At 39.6% G+C, this 15,264-nt stretch overlaps 1 protein-coding gene across 1 annotated transcript in view; it reads left to right on the top strand.

Moving 5' to 3' along the window:
- Positions 1-15,264, top strand: part of CPQ (carboxypeptidase Q) — a gene marked incomplete at its 3' end in the record, with an annotated part of 153,745 nt that overhangs the window by 44,156 nt on the left and 94,325 nt on the right. The window contains exon 4 of the mRNA XM_079533031.1: positions 11,451-11,658. Within this exon, the coding sequence (XP_079389157.1) occupies positions 11,451-11,658 (208 nt within the window). The remainder of the gene's footprint in view (positions 1-11,450; positions 11,659-15,264) is intronic.

Genomic DNA, 15,264 nt, shown 5'->3' with positions numbered 1-15,264 from the left:
AGGGATTTCCAAGGAGGATGATTTTTTTTTTATCAGCATCTTTGCAACCAGGCCACTCAGTAGGTTTAGAGCTCTGGTTTTGAGGCAGTAGGAAGTGGTACTGTGTGAAGTTAGCAAGGTCGTGTCTGCCATCAGCTGACATTGCAGGTAAAATAGTTCAGTGTCTAAGTTGTGGGTAAAGCACTATGCTCTTAAACCAGGAGTTTTGTTAATATTGATATTAATCAATGGACCCTTTATGTTCATGCAGATGAAACGACTAAAAACCTACGCTGGTGGCTGAATACAAAGGCTTTGCAAGCTGCAAATCATCTTTGGGCTGCACTTCAGAGAACAGCTGCTTTATGCTACACGATGAATAGTTGTGAATGCATACATTCAGCGTTGTTCTGTACAGTCCTGTGTTTGTTTACAGACAAGAAAGATTCAAAACAAATACCATCTCCAGTGAACAGCTTCAGTAATTGTTGTGCTTACACCTAAGTACAGCACAGAGTATTTTACTGTTGTTTTACAGAAACAACTTTTTGTTTGACAACTGAAACTATATTCAGCCTATGTGCAATAACTTGTAAGACTAACACACTTCTGAAATCATGCTGCAATTCTGAGTAGATATGTTTTTAAACAGTTATTCTATTTATGAAGTTTGTGGTCTTGGTGTTAATCATTAAAGTTCAAAGACGTAGTTTTCCTGCATAGTGTTCTTTAGGCACCAAAAGTCATTCTTATCTGGCCTTTCAACACTAGGAAGAAAACTTCCAGTTTTTATTATGTCATTGTTCTGCACTGCTGCAGAAGGTGGGTTTCAGTCTTTTCGCATCTGGAGCTTTGAGGCCATACTTGGTGTGCAGTCCATGCTTGTGTGTGAATGCAGCTGACCTGCTGCTTGCCCTTCCTCTTGGAGGCTGCTTGAGCAGGAGAGTAGCACCAAGAGCAGGTGAGTGAGGAGGAAGCCCATGGTCCTCCTGCACAGCCCTCTTCTCCTGGAGCTGTGACAGGGAGAGCTGTAGCGGTCTCTTTTCATTTGGTCTGAAATCTTGTGATGTTCCTAAATCCAATTCACTTTCTCCCCCACTCTTTTGACATGTGTGCTTCTATCTCTTCAGTAAGGTCCGAAAATGTGTGTGTATTTAAATTTACTTAGGGTCTGTGAAATTCATGGTTATTGTTGTACCTCCCTACCAAAGCTTCCAGCCTGCTACCTTTTATCAAAAAAACGTTTTCCTCAGCAGCATGGATAAACTATAAATTGGAAAGAAAATTGCATCATTTCAGGCAGTCTTTTTTCCACCAGAGACTCTAGTAGGTACTTTTAATTGGATTCTAAAACAAGCCTTAAAATATAAGAGCAGGATGGAGGGCAGTCTTTTCTCTCTCTTTCAGCAGATGATGAAGGAATTCCTACGATAAAATGGAAAGAGAACGAATCTTCAAACAGTAAGCAAAATAGTGCAAATAAGTAGGATATATTGCAGAGCACAATAAACTTGGTGTCTAAAACAAAACAGGAAGAAAGGAAGTATTGCCACTTGACAGCCATTTCTTTTTTCTTTTTGAGGAAGGAAAATGACTTGAGTTCTTAAGATTTAACCATCTTATTGGGAAACCCCTACGTTCATTTCCTTGTGGATGCCACTCTCAGCACGGAAGTGAGTCAGGCATTCTCCCCAGTATGGTTTGCACTGGAAAGATTTTGTTCAGCCCCGTACTCTTCATTTACCAGGCATAGGACTAATTGCAGGGAGAGGAGCTGTTCAGAGGAAACACAGACCTGCTGGGAGATTTTCTATTTTATCTGATTTAGATTACGAAGCTCATGGGAGAATGTGCCACAGTCATTAAATACAGCCAGGGAAAGAGTGCTAGTGCTTGGCATGACGTTTTGCCATGCTGCTCAGTATTTAGTCCTAATTTTGAGGAGTGATTGTAACATTGTAATAAGCTTTAAAAATATGTTCTGTTGCTAAAAGGAACTTTTCTGCTTACAGCGAATGACAAATTTGAGACTGAAAAATTCAGAAATATATCTAACTCTGAGGTGACAGGCAGAAATGTCTGTGTTTTGAAAATAAAAACATACTGTTTTATTGGAGAATGATTTTGTCAAGTTAGTGACAGATAATGTACCTTGAATGCTCAAAAATTTCATTTTAGATTTCATGAATATCTTTGTATGATGTGTGAACTGCATGGGCATCAGGTAGTAGCTATTTTAGCATCAGGTGATGCTAAAATAGCTACTTTCATGTGGAGCTACTGAGATCTCTTACTAGAGGGGGAAAATAGGTGGTATCCCTTCTCTCTCTATATATTTTTTTTGCTAGAATAATTTTTATTCTTTTACCCTCATCTGTCTTTTTTTCACTCAAACATAGTATGTATTGGATTTTATTCCTTGTTAAATAGAACATCTAAAAGGAGTTCATTACTCTATAGAAATGAAATCTACGGGAGCAGGAAAAGCATTTGTGTAGTGAGAATGTTTCCAAGATTCAGTTTTCTTCAGAAAATGAAGAGGCTCAACGAGTGTCTTATAGTAGCTCTTGGTTTCTTTTGGTTTGATGACTGCTTGATGCTTCATCCAGTCAGGTCCTTTGCTCTTTCTTTGCATATCCTTTATACCCCCTAAATTAGTCAGTTTTTATAGCTTGCTTTTTTTTTTTTTTCTTTTCTAATTAATGGCCATGGAAGCTCTACTGATATTTTGTGAAAACCCATAAACAGAAAAATCACTAAATTTTTCTATTTCCTCTCTTCTGTTTCACTCCCGACATTTAATTTCACGTTATTTATGATGATGGTATTCAAGTTATCGTGTCTAGTTTTTTACTGTTAAAAGTTCTCTCCTTTTGTCCATCTAAATGGTTGCCCTTGGTGCTCAGATGCTCTTCTTTCTCCTACTGTTTCCAGGGTCACGTTAGCCCTCTGTCATTCACATTCATATCTGGTGTTTTTTTCTGGACTTTCCTTGCATCCCTGCTGACCCTTAAGCCTTACTTCTTAAAATGTAAATCTGTATCTGCATGAGGCCTTGTGTTGCAGCACCAGCAGCAGAGAGAGGCAATTCCTAACTGTTTTTCCATTTAAGATGGGCTTGAATTTTAGTCTTCTTAGGGAGGACAGTGCCCATAGAGTGTACTGCTCAGGAGGGTGTGAGGTGTAGAGAAGGAAGGAGGGAAAGCTCCATCTACCCTCTCATTTTCGGACTTGAAACTTTTCCCTTACTCCTCTCCATGTTCCTCCGCAGTTACCTGTTAGAAAGGAAGAATTTTCATGGTGAGTGAGACCAAGATTGGTATCTTCCTTTCCTATCCTTTTTGCTCAGCTCACTGAAAGCTGTTTCCTATGTGCTACCCTTTACCACGATCAGCTCTCTGAAGGGTGAGGAGCCTGCCCTTCCCATGCCCTAATGCTTTGCATTCCATGCTGGAGGAGGGTAAAGCTCCAGTGTCACTTTGTGTATATGCCTGAGAACAGTTACTCTCTGACGAGGCAGAGACTGGGACACACTGATGTGGTAATTGGTCCTTTCCTGAAAGCTGTGATGCCACTTCACACCTGTTGGTGGATGATCATTTTAACATGAGTATTCCTTACTGATAATAATGAATGTCACTAAGTGGAGAAGGTGTGAGGGCCAGAAAAGTATTCTGGACAGCTGGCCGGCTACAGTTTGCTTATGTATTGCTGGCCCTGTGACTCCTCTTACATTCTCTGCTTTCCAAATAAAGAAAATGTGTTTTCTTTTGTGTTTGGATTTATTTACATCCTTCCTGTAGGTATAAAATACAACATCTGTTAGCAGAAAGTTTTTTTTTAATCTGTCCTGTGTACTCACTAGATTCTGGTGATTGTGAGGTCACTGAAGATATAAATACAGATTCTGCTCAAGGCTGAGAAGCCAGGAGTTCAACCAAAAAAGAAAAAGGAATCCCTGAAGCCAGAAGTCTTGCAGCTGCTGGCAATTAGCATTGTCACTGGTGTTCCCTCCAGGAGCCCTCTGCTAGCATACCTATGGTAATGTGCAGCATGCAGCTGTGGTCCCACTAGGCAGGGATGTTAACGCAGCAGGAAGGAGGTTGGTTGTTCTTGTTGAACACAAGAAGGCCAAACAGGTGTGTGGCTTAAATGGTTCCCTCAAGGTATTGCCAGCTGCTGGAGAATCTGCCTAATGCCTGCAGGATGCAGAAAGTGTCTTACAGAACAAGAGCAGCTGATGCAAGTCTCCACTTCGTACTCAAGTTTGGGAAGGCTAGTACAGGCTGTTCCTCTTTCCTAGCAGTCATACAGTCCTGGGATGAAACTCACTGGATTTTTCCACTTGATCATTTTATCATTAACAGTTGCTTTCTGCTGGTTGTTTGACAAAGCATATCTAATCTGTGCTGTTTTTTAAAAACTTCTGTGGTTGTCATGGCATTCCCTTGGTGCATGTGATACTGAATGTTATAATGAAATACATGTTATTTATGTACTGTAGCCTAGCAGATATCTAATTATGTCAAAGCTATTATGCTTATTTGGTAAACCCTAATTTTAATGAATGCCTAGCACTGATGAGATGTAGTTTTCCAAACGTTGATTTAAATGGAGCCCGTATGGTTACGGTGTGATGCAGTAGTCTTTTGCAAAAGGAGTTTTCTTTGGTAAGACCAAAAGTCTCTGGAGTCTCTTGTACACTTTGTTAGACTTTCAGCAGATGCTACACCAATTAAAGGTTGGTACATGTAATCTGGAAGAGACTGCATAACTCGTTTGCCTGACAGCAGGCAGCTATATTATCTTCTATAATTGTACAAGGTTATGCTTTTGCTTCATAGTTTCTCAGAATTTTCGTTGTGTATTCATGTTTTGTTTCCAGTTTAACAGCCTTGCAATTATTTCAACTTGCTGTAAATCAACAAATGAAAATCCTAAAAGGCAACATAAAAAGCAAATAAAGCGAGAGAATCTTGGGACAAATGATGACAGAAACAAAAAATTAGGCTGAATTTATTTCCTTTATATTTTGCCAAGTGACTGTAAGTGGGTAATAGTCTCAATTTTATTTCTGAAGACCTAATTCTTCTGAGAAGATTATCAGTACTTTTCACATTTTGGCTTATTCTGTTATGGGTAAGGACATCTTGGCCTCTCTATCCAGATAACGATGGGAATCTTGAACAGATGTGTACACAGTGTATGAGTGTGCCCAAGAACAAGATCTGTGTAGGTCTCCTGTGGTGCAAGAAAAGGGAATGTAATCAAGTGGCGTTTAGCCTTTGGCATGTTGCTGCTGATGAATAGAAGGATACTGTGGTGAGGCAGTCACATTAGCTGTTCTCCACAGGTAAGCAGGAGACTGAGGTGTGAAGGCTTCCCTTTTGTTTTGATACAGAATCACAATAGCATCTTCTGTAACATCACTCCTTTAAAATGTAAAGCTTTGTTTGTGAGGGTGAGCAGAAGTATGAGAAGAATGCAATCCTGTTACTCTTCAACTGTATTGCTCTTCAGCATCTTTATCAATGATGCAAACAGTGGGATTGAGTGTACCCTCAGCAAGTTTGGAGATTACACTAAGCTGAGAGGTGCACTTGGTACAACAGAAGGGATGTGTGCCATCCAGAGGGACCTGGACAAACTTGAAAAGTGGGCCCACACGAATCTAATGAGATTCTACTCGGCCCTTCTCAGGCCTCACCTGGAGTACTGTATCCAGTTCTGGGCTCTCTGGTACAAAAAAGACAGGGATCTCCTGGAGAGAGTCCAGCAGAGGGCCACAAAGATGATAAAGGGCCTGGAACATCTCCTCTATGAGCAAAGGCTGAGTAACCTGGGTCTAATGATTGGGTGAGGGGAAATGGTTTCAAACTAAAAGAGTGGAAATCTAGGTTAGATACTGGGAAGAAGTTCTTTACTCAGAGAATGCTGAGGCATTGGAACAGGCTGCCCAGAGAGGTTGTGGATGTCCCATCCCTGAGGAATTCATGGGCAAGTTGCATGGGACCATGGGCAGTCTGATCTGGTGGGTGGCAGAGCGACTAGAACTAGGTGATCTTTAACCCTTTCAACCCAAGCCATTCTATGATTCTTTGATTTTATTACTGAGTTAAGGCTGCGATCTCCCTATGGATAAGCTAGAGATTAATACAGTTGTAGTGTAAGTCAGGAAAGCATTTTAATGAAAGCATTGTAAAGGGATAAACTGAGGTTACTCAGGCAACCTGGATTTTGTATTTCCTAACCCAGGGTCAGGGTGAAGAATTGTGCACAGGGGTGTATATACATGGCGGCTGAAGTAGATCTCTGTATGCTTTTACACTAAGAGATTTTTTTTTTTTTTTTTAAGAATCATGTTAGAGTTCTCGTAATACCATGCTCACTTGTACCTTTAGAATACTGTTAAATTTGCCTGAGGCTTCAACCTGAGATGCATTTTCTATTAGAGAATTCAGTTTAGCTTGGAGCACTGTTTCATATTTGTCCGTGGGCATTTTAGCTTACCTTGGAGATAAGGGCTGGTAGTAAAGAAATGAAGTAATGAACCATGCAAGGTCAGCTAACACAGTAAAACTAGTCAGAATACATCTGACAGCAGCAGCGTATCCCTTCATCAACAGCTTTTAGTGAGTCCAAATTTGTTTACTTTTCTTGGAAGACAGACTAATTATCTAACAGCCTCTTGACTGTTTTTACTGTTTCTTTGCACTTTTCTGTAAGATGCAAACCACATTTTTTTCATACTCTTTATTTCACAGGCACTTTTAAGAGAGAATATTTTATTTGTCGGAGCTTCTACTGTTGTTTTTCGTACCGTGATACTTCTTAAATTCCATTAAATTCACGTTCCAAGATGTGAAATCTAAGTGCTTATCAGAAGCAAAACCCAACAGCCTTATTTATCTGAATCTTGTCGAGAGTTGAATGGGAATGTCAAGACTAGATGATGATGAGGTTTTAACATTAACAGATTTGTAAAGAATGAACCTACCCCAATGTGTTTTTAAGTAGTTTTAAAAAATTGTTTAAATATGGATGTGAGGTAATGCTGTAGAACTAAAATCTAAAGAACAGGTGCTTGTGTTAGAAAATAATAGACTCAAACCCCTCTCCATTACTGAACACCAAACTGTGGTATCGGAATGCAGGTATGTCAAATATGACATGGTGTAATTACCCTTAAAGTTTTGCTGGATGACATCGTTTTCAAGACTGTGTTGTTCTGAAGCACCAGAAGCTGACATCACCCCCAAGTGAGAACAGAAAGCACTGAAGAATGAATGCTGGTTCATTGCCTCCAAGAGGAAGCCTGACCAGCAGGTCAAGGGAGATGACTGTGCCCCTGTACTCTGCTCTCACGATACCTCACCTGGAAAACTGCATCCAGTTCTTGGGCCCTCAACATGAGAGGGATATGGAGCTGTTGAAGCAGATCCAGAGGAGGGCCACAAAGGTAAACAGGGCTGGAGCACCTCCCCTACGAGGACAGGCTGAGAGAGTTGAGGCTGTTCAGCCTGGAGAAGAGAAGGCTGTAGGGGTACCTTATAAAGGCCTTCCGGAAGCTGGGGAGGACTTTTGCGAGGGCATGTAGTGACAGGATGAAGGGAAATAGCTTTAAACTGAAAGAGGGTAAATTTAGACTAGGTATTAGGAAGAAATTCTTTACTGTGAAAGTGATGAGACACGGGAACAGATTGCCCAGTGAGACTGTGAATGCCCCCTCCCTGGAGGCACTGAAAGCCAGGCTGGATGGGGCTATGATCAACCTGGTCTAGACAAAGCTGTCCCTGCCTATAGCAGTGGTCTTGGAGCCAGGTGATCTTAAAGTTCCTTTCCAACCCAAGTCATTCTATGATTCTATGAAGAGCAAGTGTTGGGAAAACCAATCAGGTTGGCTTTTGAGCTGATTCTCTATAATACTTCCTTTTGTTTTTGAGGGGCAAAGAATGAAAGGTGCAAGTCTGGTTATTCAGTAAAATTATTTTTCTTTGGAAAGAATGTCCACAAAGTCATTTTTGTTCAGGCACAGTGAAAGAAATCTTCTCTGTCCATTGCTACAAAACTTCCCTCTCCTGAACCACTTTTTCTTTGCTCTCTTCTGAGCCAAACTCAGGAGTGCTTTGGTCTGTCTTCATCTTTTACACACAGCCTTATTTCTCTGATTTGTTTAGATAGTTCTTGCTTAGGTCTTGCCATATGGTCAGCAGCTGCTAGAGTTTTTGATTATCTCTGCATAAAAGGGGCTTAATTTACACAGCTTAGCACTTAAGTATCCTCTTTGACACTTTATTACACAATTTTTAATGTAGATATACTGAACACATTTTGTGTCTTGCATACATGTAAACTTTAATCAGGTATATCCCAATATTGTCAGTGTCTTCCAGGGATATTACCTATTATCAGGTCTGTGAGTTGGCCTTGTAGCTCTAGGAATGCACAGTATGGTGCACTGAGCCTCATAGTGGTAACTCTTGGAATTCTTCTTCCTTTTTGCCTATCAAGTCTCTTGGGCATTCACTCATTTCCTTGGAATCCCAATATCAGCTCAACAGTGGCTGACTGTCTGCCTATGGCAAAAAGTCATGATTGGGTATTTGAGTTTAGCGTAGTAATCCTGGTAAAGAAGTAACTCAGGCATAAAGAAGACAAGACTACCAGGTGTCTTCTGGGTTTAATTTGGTGCTGGCTAGATAAGCACAGTACGTGTAGATGGTCGTTTGTTTCAGATGTATTAACGTGCGTGCATCTCACTGCATTGTCAGGAGCCTTATTCACAGTTACCATGGAGTGCTGCGAGTGAGCATCCGAAAGAAATGTGATTGCTGCTTACACGGGAGAAACAAATATGATTTTAGGGATTTCTTTTGTTGAGCATCTGGGAAGTAATAAGAGGAATAGAATCAATACAGGTGGTGATAAAACCTGAATTATCACTGCTCAGCAGTTCCACGGCATGTTAGTACTAGCCATAATCTTGCCAGAAGATGCAGGTGAATGGGCTCATTTAACTGTTTCTGCACAGCTGTTGAAATTTAAATTTTTTTGGACCATTAATACATAAAATGATCATACTGTTGGTTGTTGGCTTTTTTTTCCAGTGTATTGTTTGTTTTGTTTTTTTTTGGAAGGTCTCCTGGTTAGCATTCTGACTATATCCCCAAACTCTCAAATGAATACTGAATATGTGCAGCAAATTCTCGTAGTAGTTTAAAAATTGGGGTGAGGGACTGTTGCAGGGGAAAAAGGAAAGAAAAAATCCGTAAGATCTCAACTTGTAAGCCTACATGAGTGCATTCACATCAGCTAGGAAATGCCTGCTTGGAATTTCTCTGGAGTCTGGGGATTCAAGGGGAGCTACTGGGCATCCCACTTGCACGGCCTTCCTGGCAAGGAGCAATGACTTCTTAAACTATTGCTACCTAATGAACGGACTGTGGATGATTTTTAGTATTTATTTTCAGATAAATGCTTTCATATATCTTGTCTAGTTGTGTTATGGACTATGTATGATACGTGTTACTGTTGTTGAGATGAGAGGGATTTACTCTGAAGAACTACTGAATAATCTCTCCCGTTTTATCTAATCTGTATCTCTAGAAAGTGGATCTCTCCACACATATTCAGGAATATTTCAAATGTATTTTTCCAAATTAAAAGACACGGATTTATTGTTTAAATATGTATAAATATGTGTCTACTGCTGTAAGTAGCATATGGGTGAAGATTTCATGTATAGGATGTAGCCGTGGGCAAGCAGCTATGGATGTCTGCTGGAGAGAATGTGGACCAGATGGTTTCAGAGGTATCTGCCAACCTCAGCAATTCTGTGATTAAAACATATGGATAATTTAATAGCTAGTGTGAGAAATGTCTGTAATCTGGCCTCAAAGCTTCAACTTCAGCCCTTTGTAGGGCAACAAGTAGGTAAGAAAATAGTTTAGTTTTAGAGATTTCTTCTGGAAACTTCATTCACAGGCATTTCACTAATAAAGTCATTATTTAGTAATAGAGATAAATAGTGTATTCATGAGTATTGAGGAAGCTTTTACATGACTGAGCATTTTATGTATATTGGAAATGCCTCTCTTGGGCAGCATCTGAAACACAAGAATTATGAAGTAAACCTGAAATGAAGGGAGAAAAATCTGGTGAGAGATGTATCAATATTATTTCAGCATAAAATCTCAGTGCAGAGGATGGCCAGTACTGAAGAGCAGCTCATGCAGCGTTTTGCCCTAATATTTCAGTGTGCAGTTCTAAGCTTACTTTGGGATTTAGGACATGCAGTTGTATAACAGTCAATTTCCTGTCATTACTGTGAAATCAGAATGGTTCTGAGGTGTGCGTTGAGTCTGTCCTCATCATAGTCTCTGAAGCAAGGAGTGATGTTGTTCCCACTTAATGAGCGGGAAACAAAGAAAATGACTGTTTTAGTATCAGGAGTATTTTCAGATTTGGGCATACATCTAGTTCCCACTTTCTCTTTTTTTTTCTGCATTAGTTTTTCTGCAGATCTGATCCAAAGATCTCAACCATGGCACCAGAAAATGAGATCAATAATGGCCTAATTTGGAAAAAACGTTGAAGGAACTTGTTAAAGAACTTGTCCATTAACTTTTAGCAGTCTGTGATGCTAGACATGGAGTCACCTCAGGTAGAACAGAAGGAGCTTCTGGAAGGGGAATATATGCTGTACGTAGTCGTGAAACATCTGCAGCTTTCTTGGAGAAAACAGAGTTATATTGGAAGAAATATGGCTACCTAGTGCTATCTTAGTGAAAGAAAATGTGTAACTGTAAGATTAACACTCTTTTTGTGATTTTTGTGTGATTTCTTTTTAATTTTATCTCCACATTTCCTTAGATGAATGGAAGTATTTAATGGTGTATATTTTTTCTTCATTTTTGCATCATTTGTTTAAAGTTTACTGTTTTTTAAAAATACCTTACTTCATCAGCAGGTGGTGGCTGAAGTCTCAAGTGCACTGAGAATGAGTAAATGTGTACTTTATGGTTTCATTGTCTATCTGAAGTCTCTCATATTAGTGTTCTTCAAAGTAGATATCATTTTGATAGCCGCTCTGATGCTGAAATAGGTGAAGTAGGGAATATTATTTTGGTTATTTGTCACAGGAAAAAAAATGCACTTACCGACTTTTCATTGTTTTTCTTCCTGATGAAGCAGCAAAGTGTGGTATCAGAGGATTTACTACTGTAATGTCAAAGCACCTAAATTGTGCTGACACAGAATAGCTTCCCAGGAATGGTGACGGTCAGATATACTGATTAGTATAAAACCGCTTGAGGTATTTTTTAGAAAGATTTATTCCAACATAACTAATATATTCCTTTTGACAGTGTGCTGGGGATGGCAGTGGAAGTGTTCTTTTTAATAATTCTATAATGGTGATAATAACTTACAAGCTAAGTTGTTAACACTGTTTCATTTTTCCTTTCCTGTAGCCCACATACTGGCTGGCAGAACTACCAGTCTGGTATACCTCAGATTCCCACTGCTTGCATCTCTGTGGAAGATGCTGAAATGATGTCACGGATGTCTTTCCGAGGCACTAAGATCGTTGTGTACCTGAAGATGGGAGCCAGGACCTACCCAGACTCTGCTTCTTTTAACACGGTGGCAGAAATAGTTGGAAGCAAGTACCCAGAGCAGGTGAGTGAGAATATACAATAATAAACTCATTTTGCCCTTAAAAATGTGAAGAAAACCCCAAAGAACATCTATTCATAAAATACCCTTCAAATAAGTATCTCTTGATCACCTGTTCTTCCTCATTTTGGACTTCTTGGCATTTAGTTGTTTTCCAGGTAGCAGGATTGAAACCACTTGGCTCATTTGTAATCATAGAATCATAGAATGGTCTGGGTTGAGAAGGACCATGCTGATCATCTAGTTTCAACCCCACCTGCTATTGACAGGACTGCCAACCACTAGGCCAGGCTGCCCAGAGCCACATCCAGCCTGGCTTTGAATATACTCAGATGTGCTGTTTTACAAGACTATAAGCATTGCTCTGTTCTAAGAACATGAAATTCAACTAACTTGTGCGCAATTTAACATCTTACTTCATTTCCAAACTTAAAGCTTGCGTTAAGAAGTGCTATCTGCACAGATATTGCAGAGCACCTATGCAAGCAAAGGTGAAATCCTAGCACTGCAATAATACAATTGTTTTTTTAAATAATTAGTTAAAGTTATGGTTACCAGAAGGATTTGTACTTGAAATTTGCTTATTTTTCTATTAGTAATCTACAAGTGGTTTCATCATCAGCTAAAGAAAGCTTGTTCCGCTGCCTGGAAATAAAATTGTTTTCTTGAGATTTCCTTAACTTTGAAAATGAATATAGGATGTCAGTTTATTTTTTTTAATTTTAATTTAATTTAATTTTACTTTCTACATTTGGCTGAAATTGTGTGTGTCTCAGATAGGAGGAACCGTCTACGCTAAGAAGTATCTGCAATCTGTTTGAACACTGGTTGCTGATTTCAATTTCAAGACATTCTTGTTGCTTTCCTTTTTCTTCCAAGTTCTTAGCCAAAAATCATACAAAGTACATTTGTAGAGCTGGAGGACTTATCCCTGGTATGAGATCTTCTGTGTCAGATTAAAACACAGAATGAATTTTCTGGCAGTATGTTTTTTCATGAAAATGTTGGTGCAACCTCACTTGTAGCAGCAGTAGGAGTTGCTGCTGAAGTACATCTGCTGAGCCATGATGGCTTTCTAAACACTGTAAACTTCCAACTTCAGTGGGTAAAGTGGCCATAGTTGTTACAATGTTGTATCTGTTCCAAGATAGAAGTTCCACAGTGTATGGGAACTGTTGAGTCGCAGCCTGAACCACTGATTGATCACCTGAGGCAAGCACTGCGTCAGCCATGGGAGCACAGGTGAACTAATTCAGCTGTGCGACCAGTGGCGTGGAGCCTGGCTGCACCTCTCCTAGACCCCATTTAAGGGCCGACTGCCACTGAGGAAGGCTCTCTTTCTGGAGATCTCTCCTTTTGGAGTCTTTTTACTGTGAGCTTGGGACACAAGTGAGCGTTTTGTTTTTGACTGTTTCTTTCCTCCATGATAATCTTTCTAACTATAATCCTGTAAAATACCATCCTGGCCATGCCACTCTTCTAACTGTGCGTTTGTTGATTATCCACTATCCACATACCTTTGGCTTTTGATGGCTTAAAATTCTCAGTATTAACACAAGTATGCAATTTCAGAAGCTTGATCACTGGACGAAGAGGTAAGTAATGACCATTGTGGTTGATTTTTTTCCTACCATTGGCTATGAGTTTAGGTTCCTAGAATGTGTACTGAGTTAAAGACAGTGCCCAAATCTATAAAATAATTTAAGTACGTGCCATCTGAAGAGGTCGTAATGTGCTAATTAGCTAATATGTTACCTTTCCTGAGTTAGGTTTGGTGGATTTCAATAGTATGGCATTTCAACCTGGATTATAAAATGTCCAAATATATCTTCAAGTGTGCTTTCAAATGTTCTTTGCTATCCTGCTCTGTGTCTTTAAGTAACGAAGTAGATTGTGATCTCTTCTTACCCCAAAAAGCTCAGGTTTTTGAAATGTTGGAAAAGGCTTATTTACAAACCCCCTGCTGATGTTAATGGGAGTGGTAGTGTACACACTTTGAAAAAGTAACCAAGGAACAGAAAAATAAAACAAGTGAATGTTTAGGTTTTATAGTGCTCAATTCTTGGAAGCTTAATAGATGCTTCACCATGCTAATTCACCTTTGTTATCCAGAAAAATCTAACTATTCAGGCAAAAAAATACATTGCAGACCCAAATTCTTGCAATGCCTTTTATGCCAAAGTGTTTAGAAATGCGTCACAAGTCCAGTGGAAGAGAAAGGTGCTGTTTCCTGTGGGCCAAAATTTCAATTTGAGGTTTGAAATGAAACAAAGGCAAATTTGTATCTCTGAACTCTGGGTAAGAAATCAGCAGTGGGTGGTATAGCTGTGACAAAGGTCAAGAGCAATGCAGTTCAAATTAGTCTGGAACCTGTGAAACATTACTGATCACAGATATTGCAGTTAATTATAAGTTAAAAGCTGGAACAGAATTGAAAACGAGGGTCACTGTGGAATACAGATGAAGTCTGGTGAGAAGTGACACAGTTCTAGATGTAACTATGTTAGGAATGCCTGTGATTGTCTATGTATTTACTGGAATTTAATATACTGCCTGGCTTATAAATCATTCATTCCTTCTGAGATGTTAGCATGTTTGTTAAAAGTAATTACCAAGACATAATTGTTTAAAAACTCTATCTGTTGCAAGCAGTGTTGATTATTATTATTTCACCGCTGACCACTCCTGCAGCATGTCAGTTCAGAGCCTCCTTTTTAAGTCATTTTTCCATGTGACTTTTTTTTTTTTTTTTTTTTTTTTTTTTTTTTTTTGGTGGATTCAGGCATGTAGCAATGGAGGAGGAAAAAAATAAAATAAAAAATAAAGTAGTTGAAATACTGCTGGCCTGTTTTCCTACAAGTGCTTTGTTTCCTTTTTTTGCAAGGAGTGTTTGATGTCATGATAATTGATAGAATTGTTGAACTTGCAAAACTTTAGTTAGGCTCCCATGCTTAACTTTAATACATTTACATTTCTGAATAAGTTAAAGCAATACAAGAAATATAATTACTGCTTTGTGAAGGTGAAGCTCATGCACGAATCTTCAAAAGCAAGTGATGTGACTTGGGTGCACATCTCCATGCACCCAGTAATGGTTGTTTGAACAGTTAACCCGGTGATATTTCTTCTGTTTGGATCTGTCCTTTTGGTTTGGCCAGGCAGTAGCAGTAAACAAATGCTTCGATGTCAGTTGCTCCAAGTAAGATAAGTGTACTTTGAAGCCTACCTGAAGTTGCAATTTTGCACTGCTAAGTTTTTAATTGGGGTGGAAAAAATCTGAACTGTAAAGGTAAATGTGCCTTATCCCAGTGTCAGTGCAATCTGATGTGTCCTTGTTCTGCTTTCTCTTGTGTTACTCCTCCTAAGCTAGGGAGGCGCAGCTCTCCCATACAGCATCCTTGCTGATGTCGCGGTTGACATGACTGCATGTTCTGAGCACACGCACCCAGAGACATCCAGCATCATCACTGTTGCTCCTCAGGTGCTTGCTTAGTTCCTGCTGAAGCCCAGATCCTTTTAAGTGCCCAAAGGAGGTGAGGCTGTGCCCACAAGATAATGCATTCAAAATCAAGCTTTTCTGCATGTAAGTCGGTAGGAAGTAGTGGGACC

This window comes from Tetrao urogallus (genome assembly GCF_951394365.1).
Source record: "Tetrao urogallus genome assembly, chromosome: 3".
Lineage (NCBI taxonomy): Eukaryota > Metazoa > Chordata > Aves > Galliformes > Phasianidae > Tetrao > Tetrao urogallus.
The sequence above is the reverse complement of the archived record's forward strand: the minus strand, read 5'-3'. Positions and strand labels throughout refer to the sequence as shown.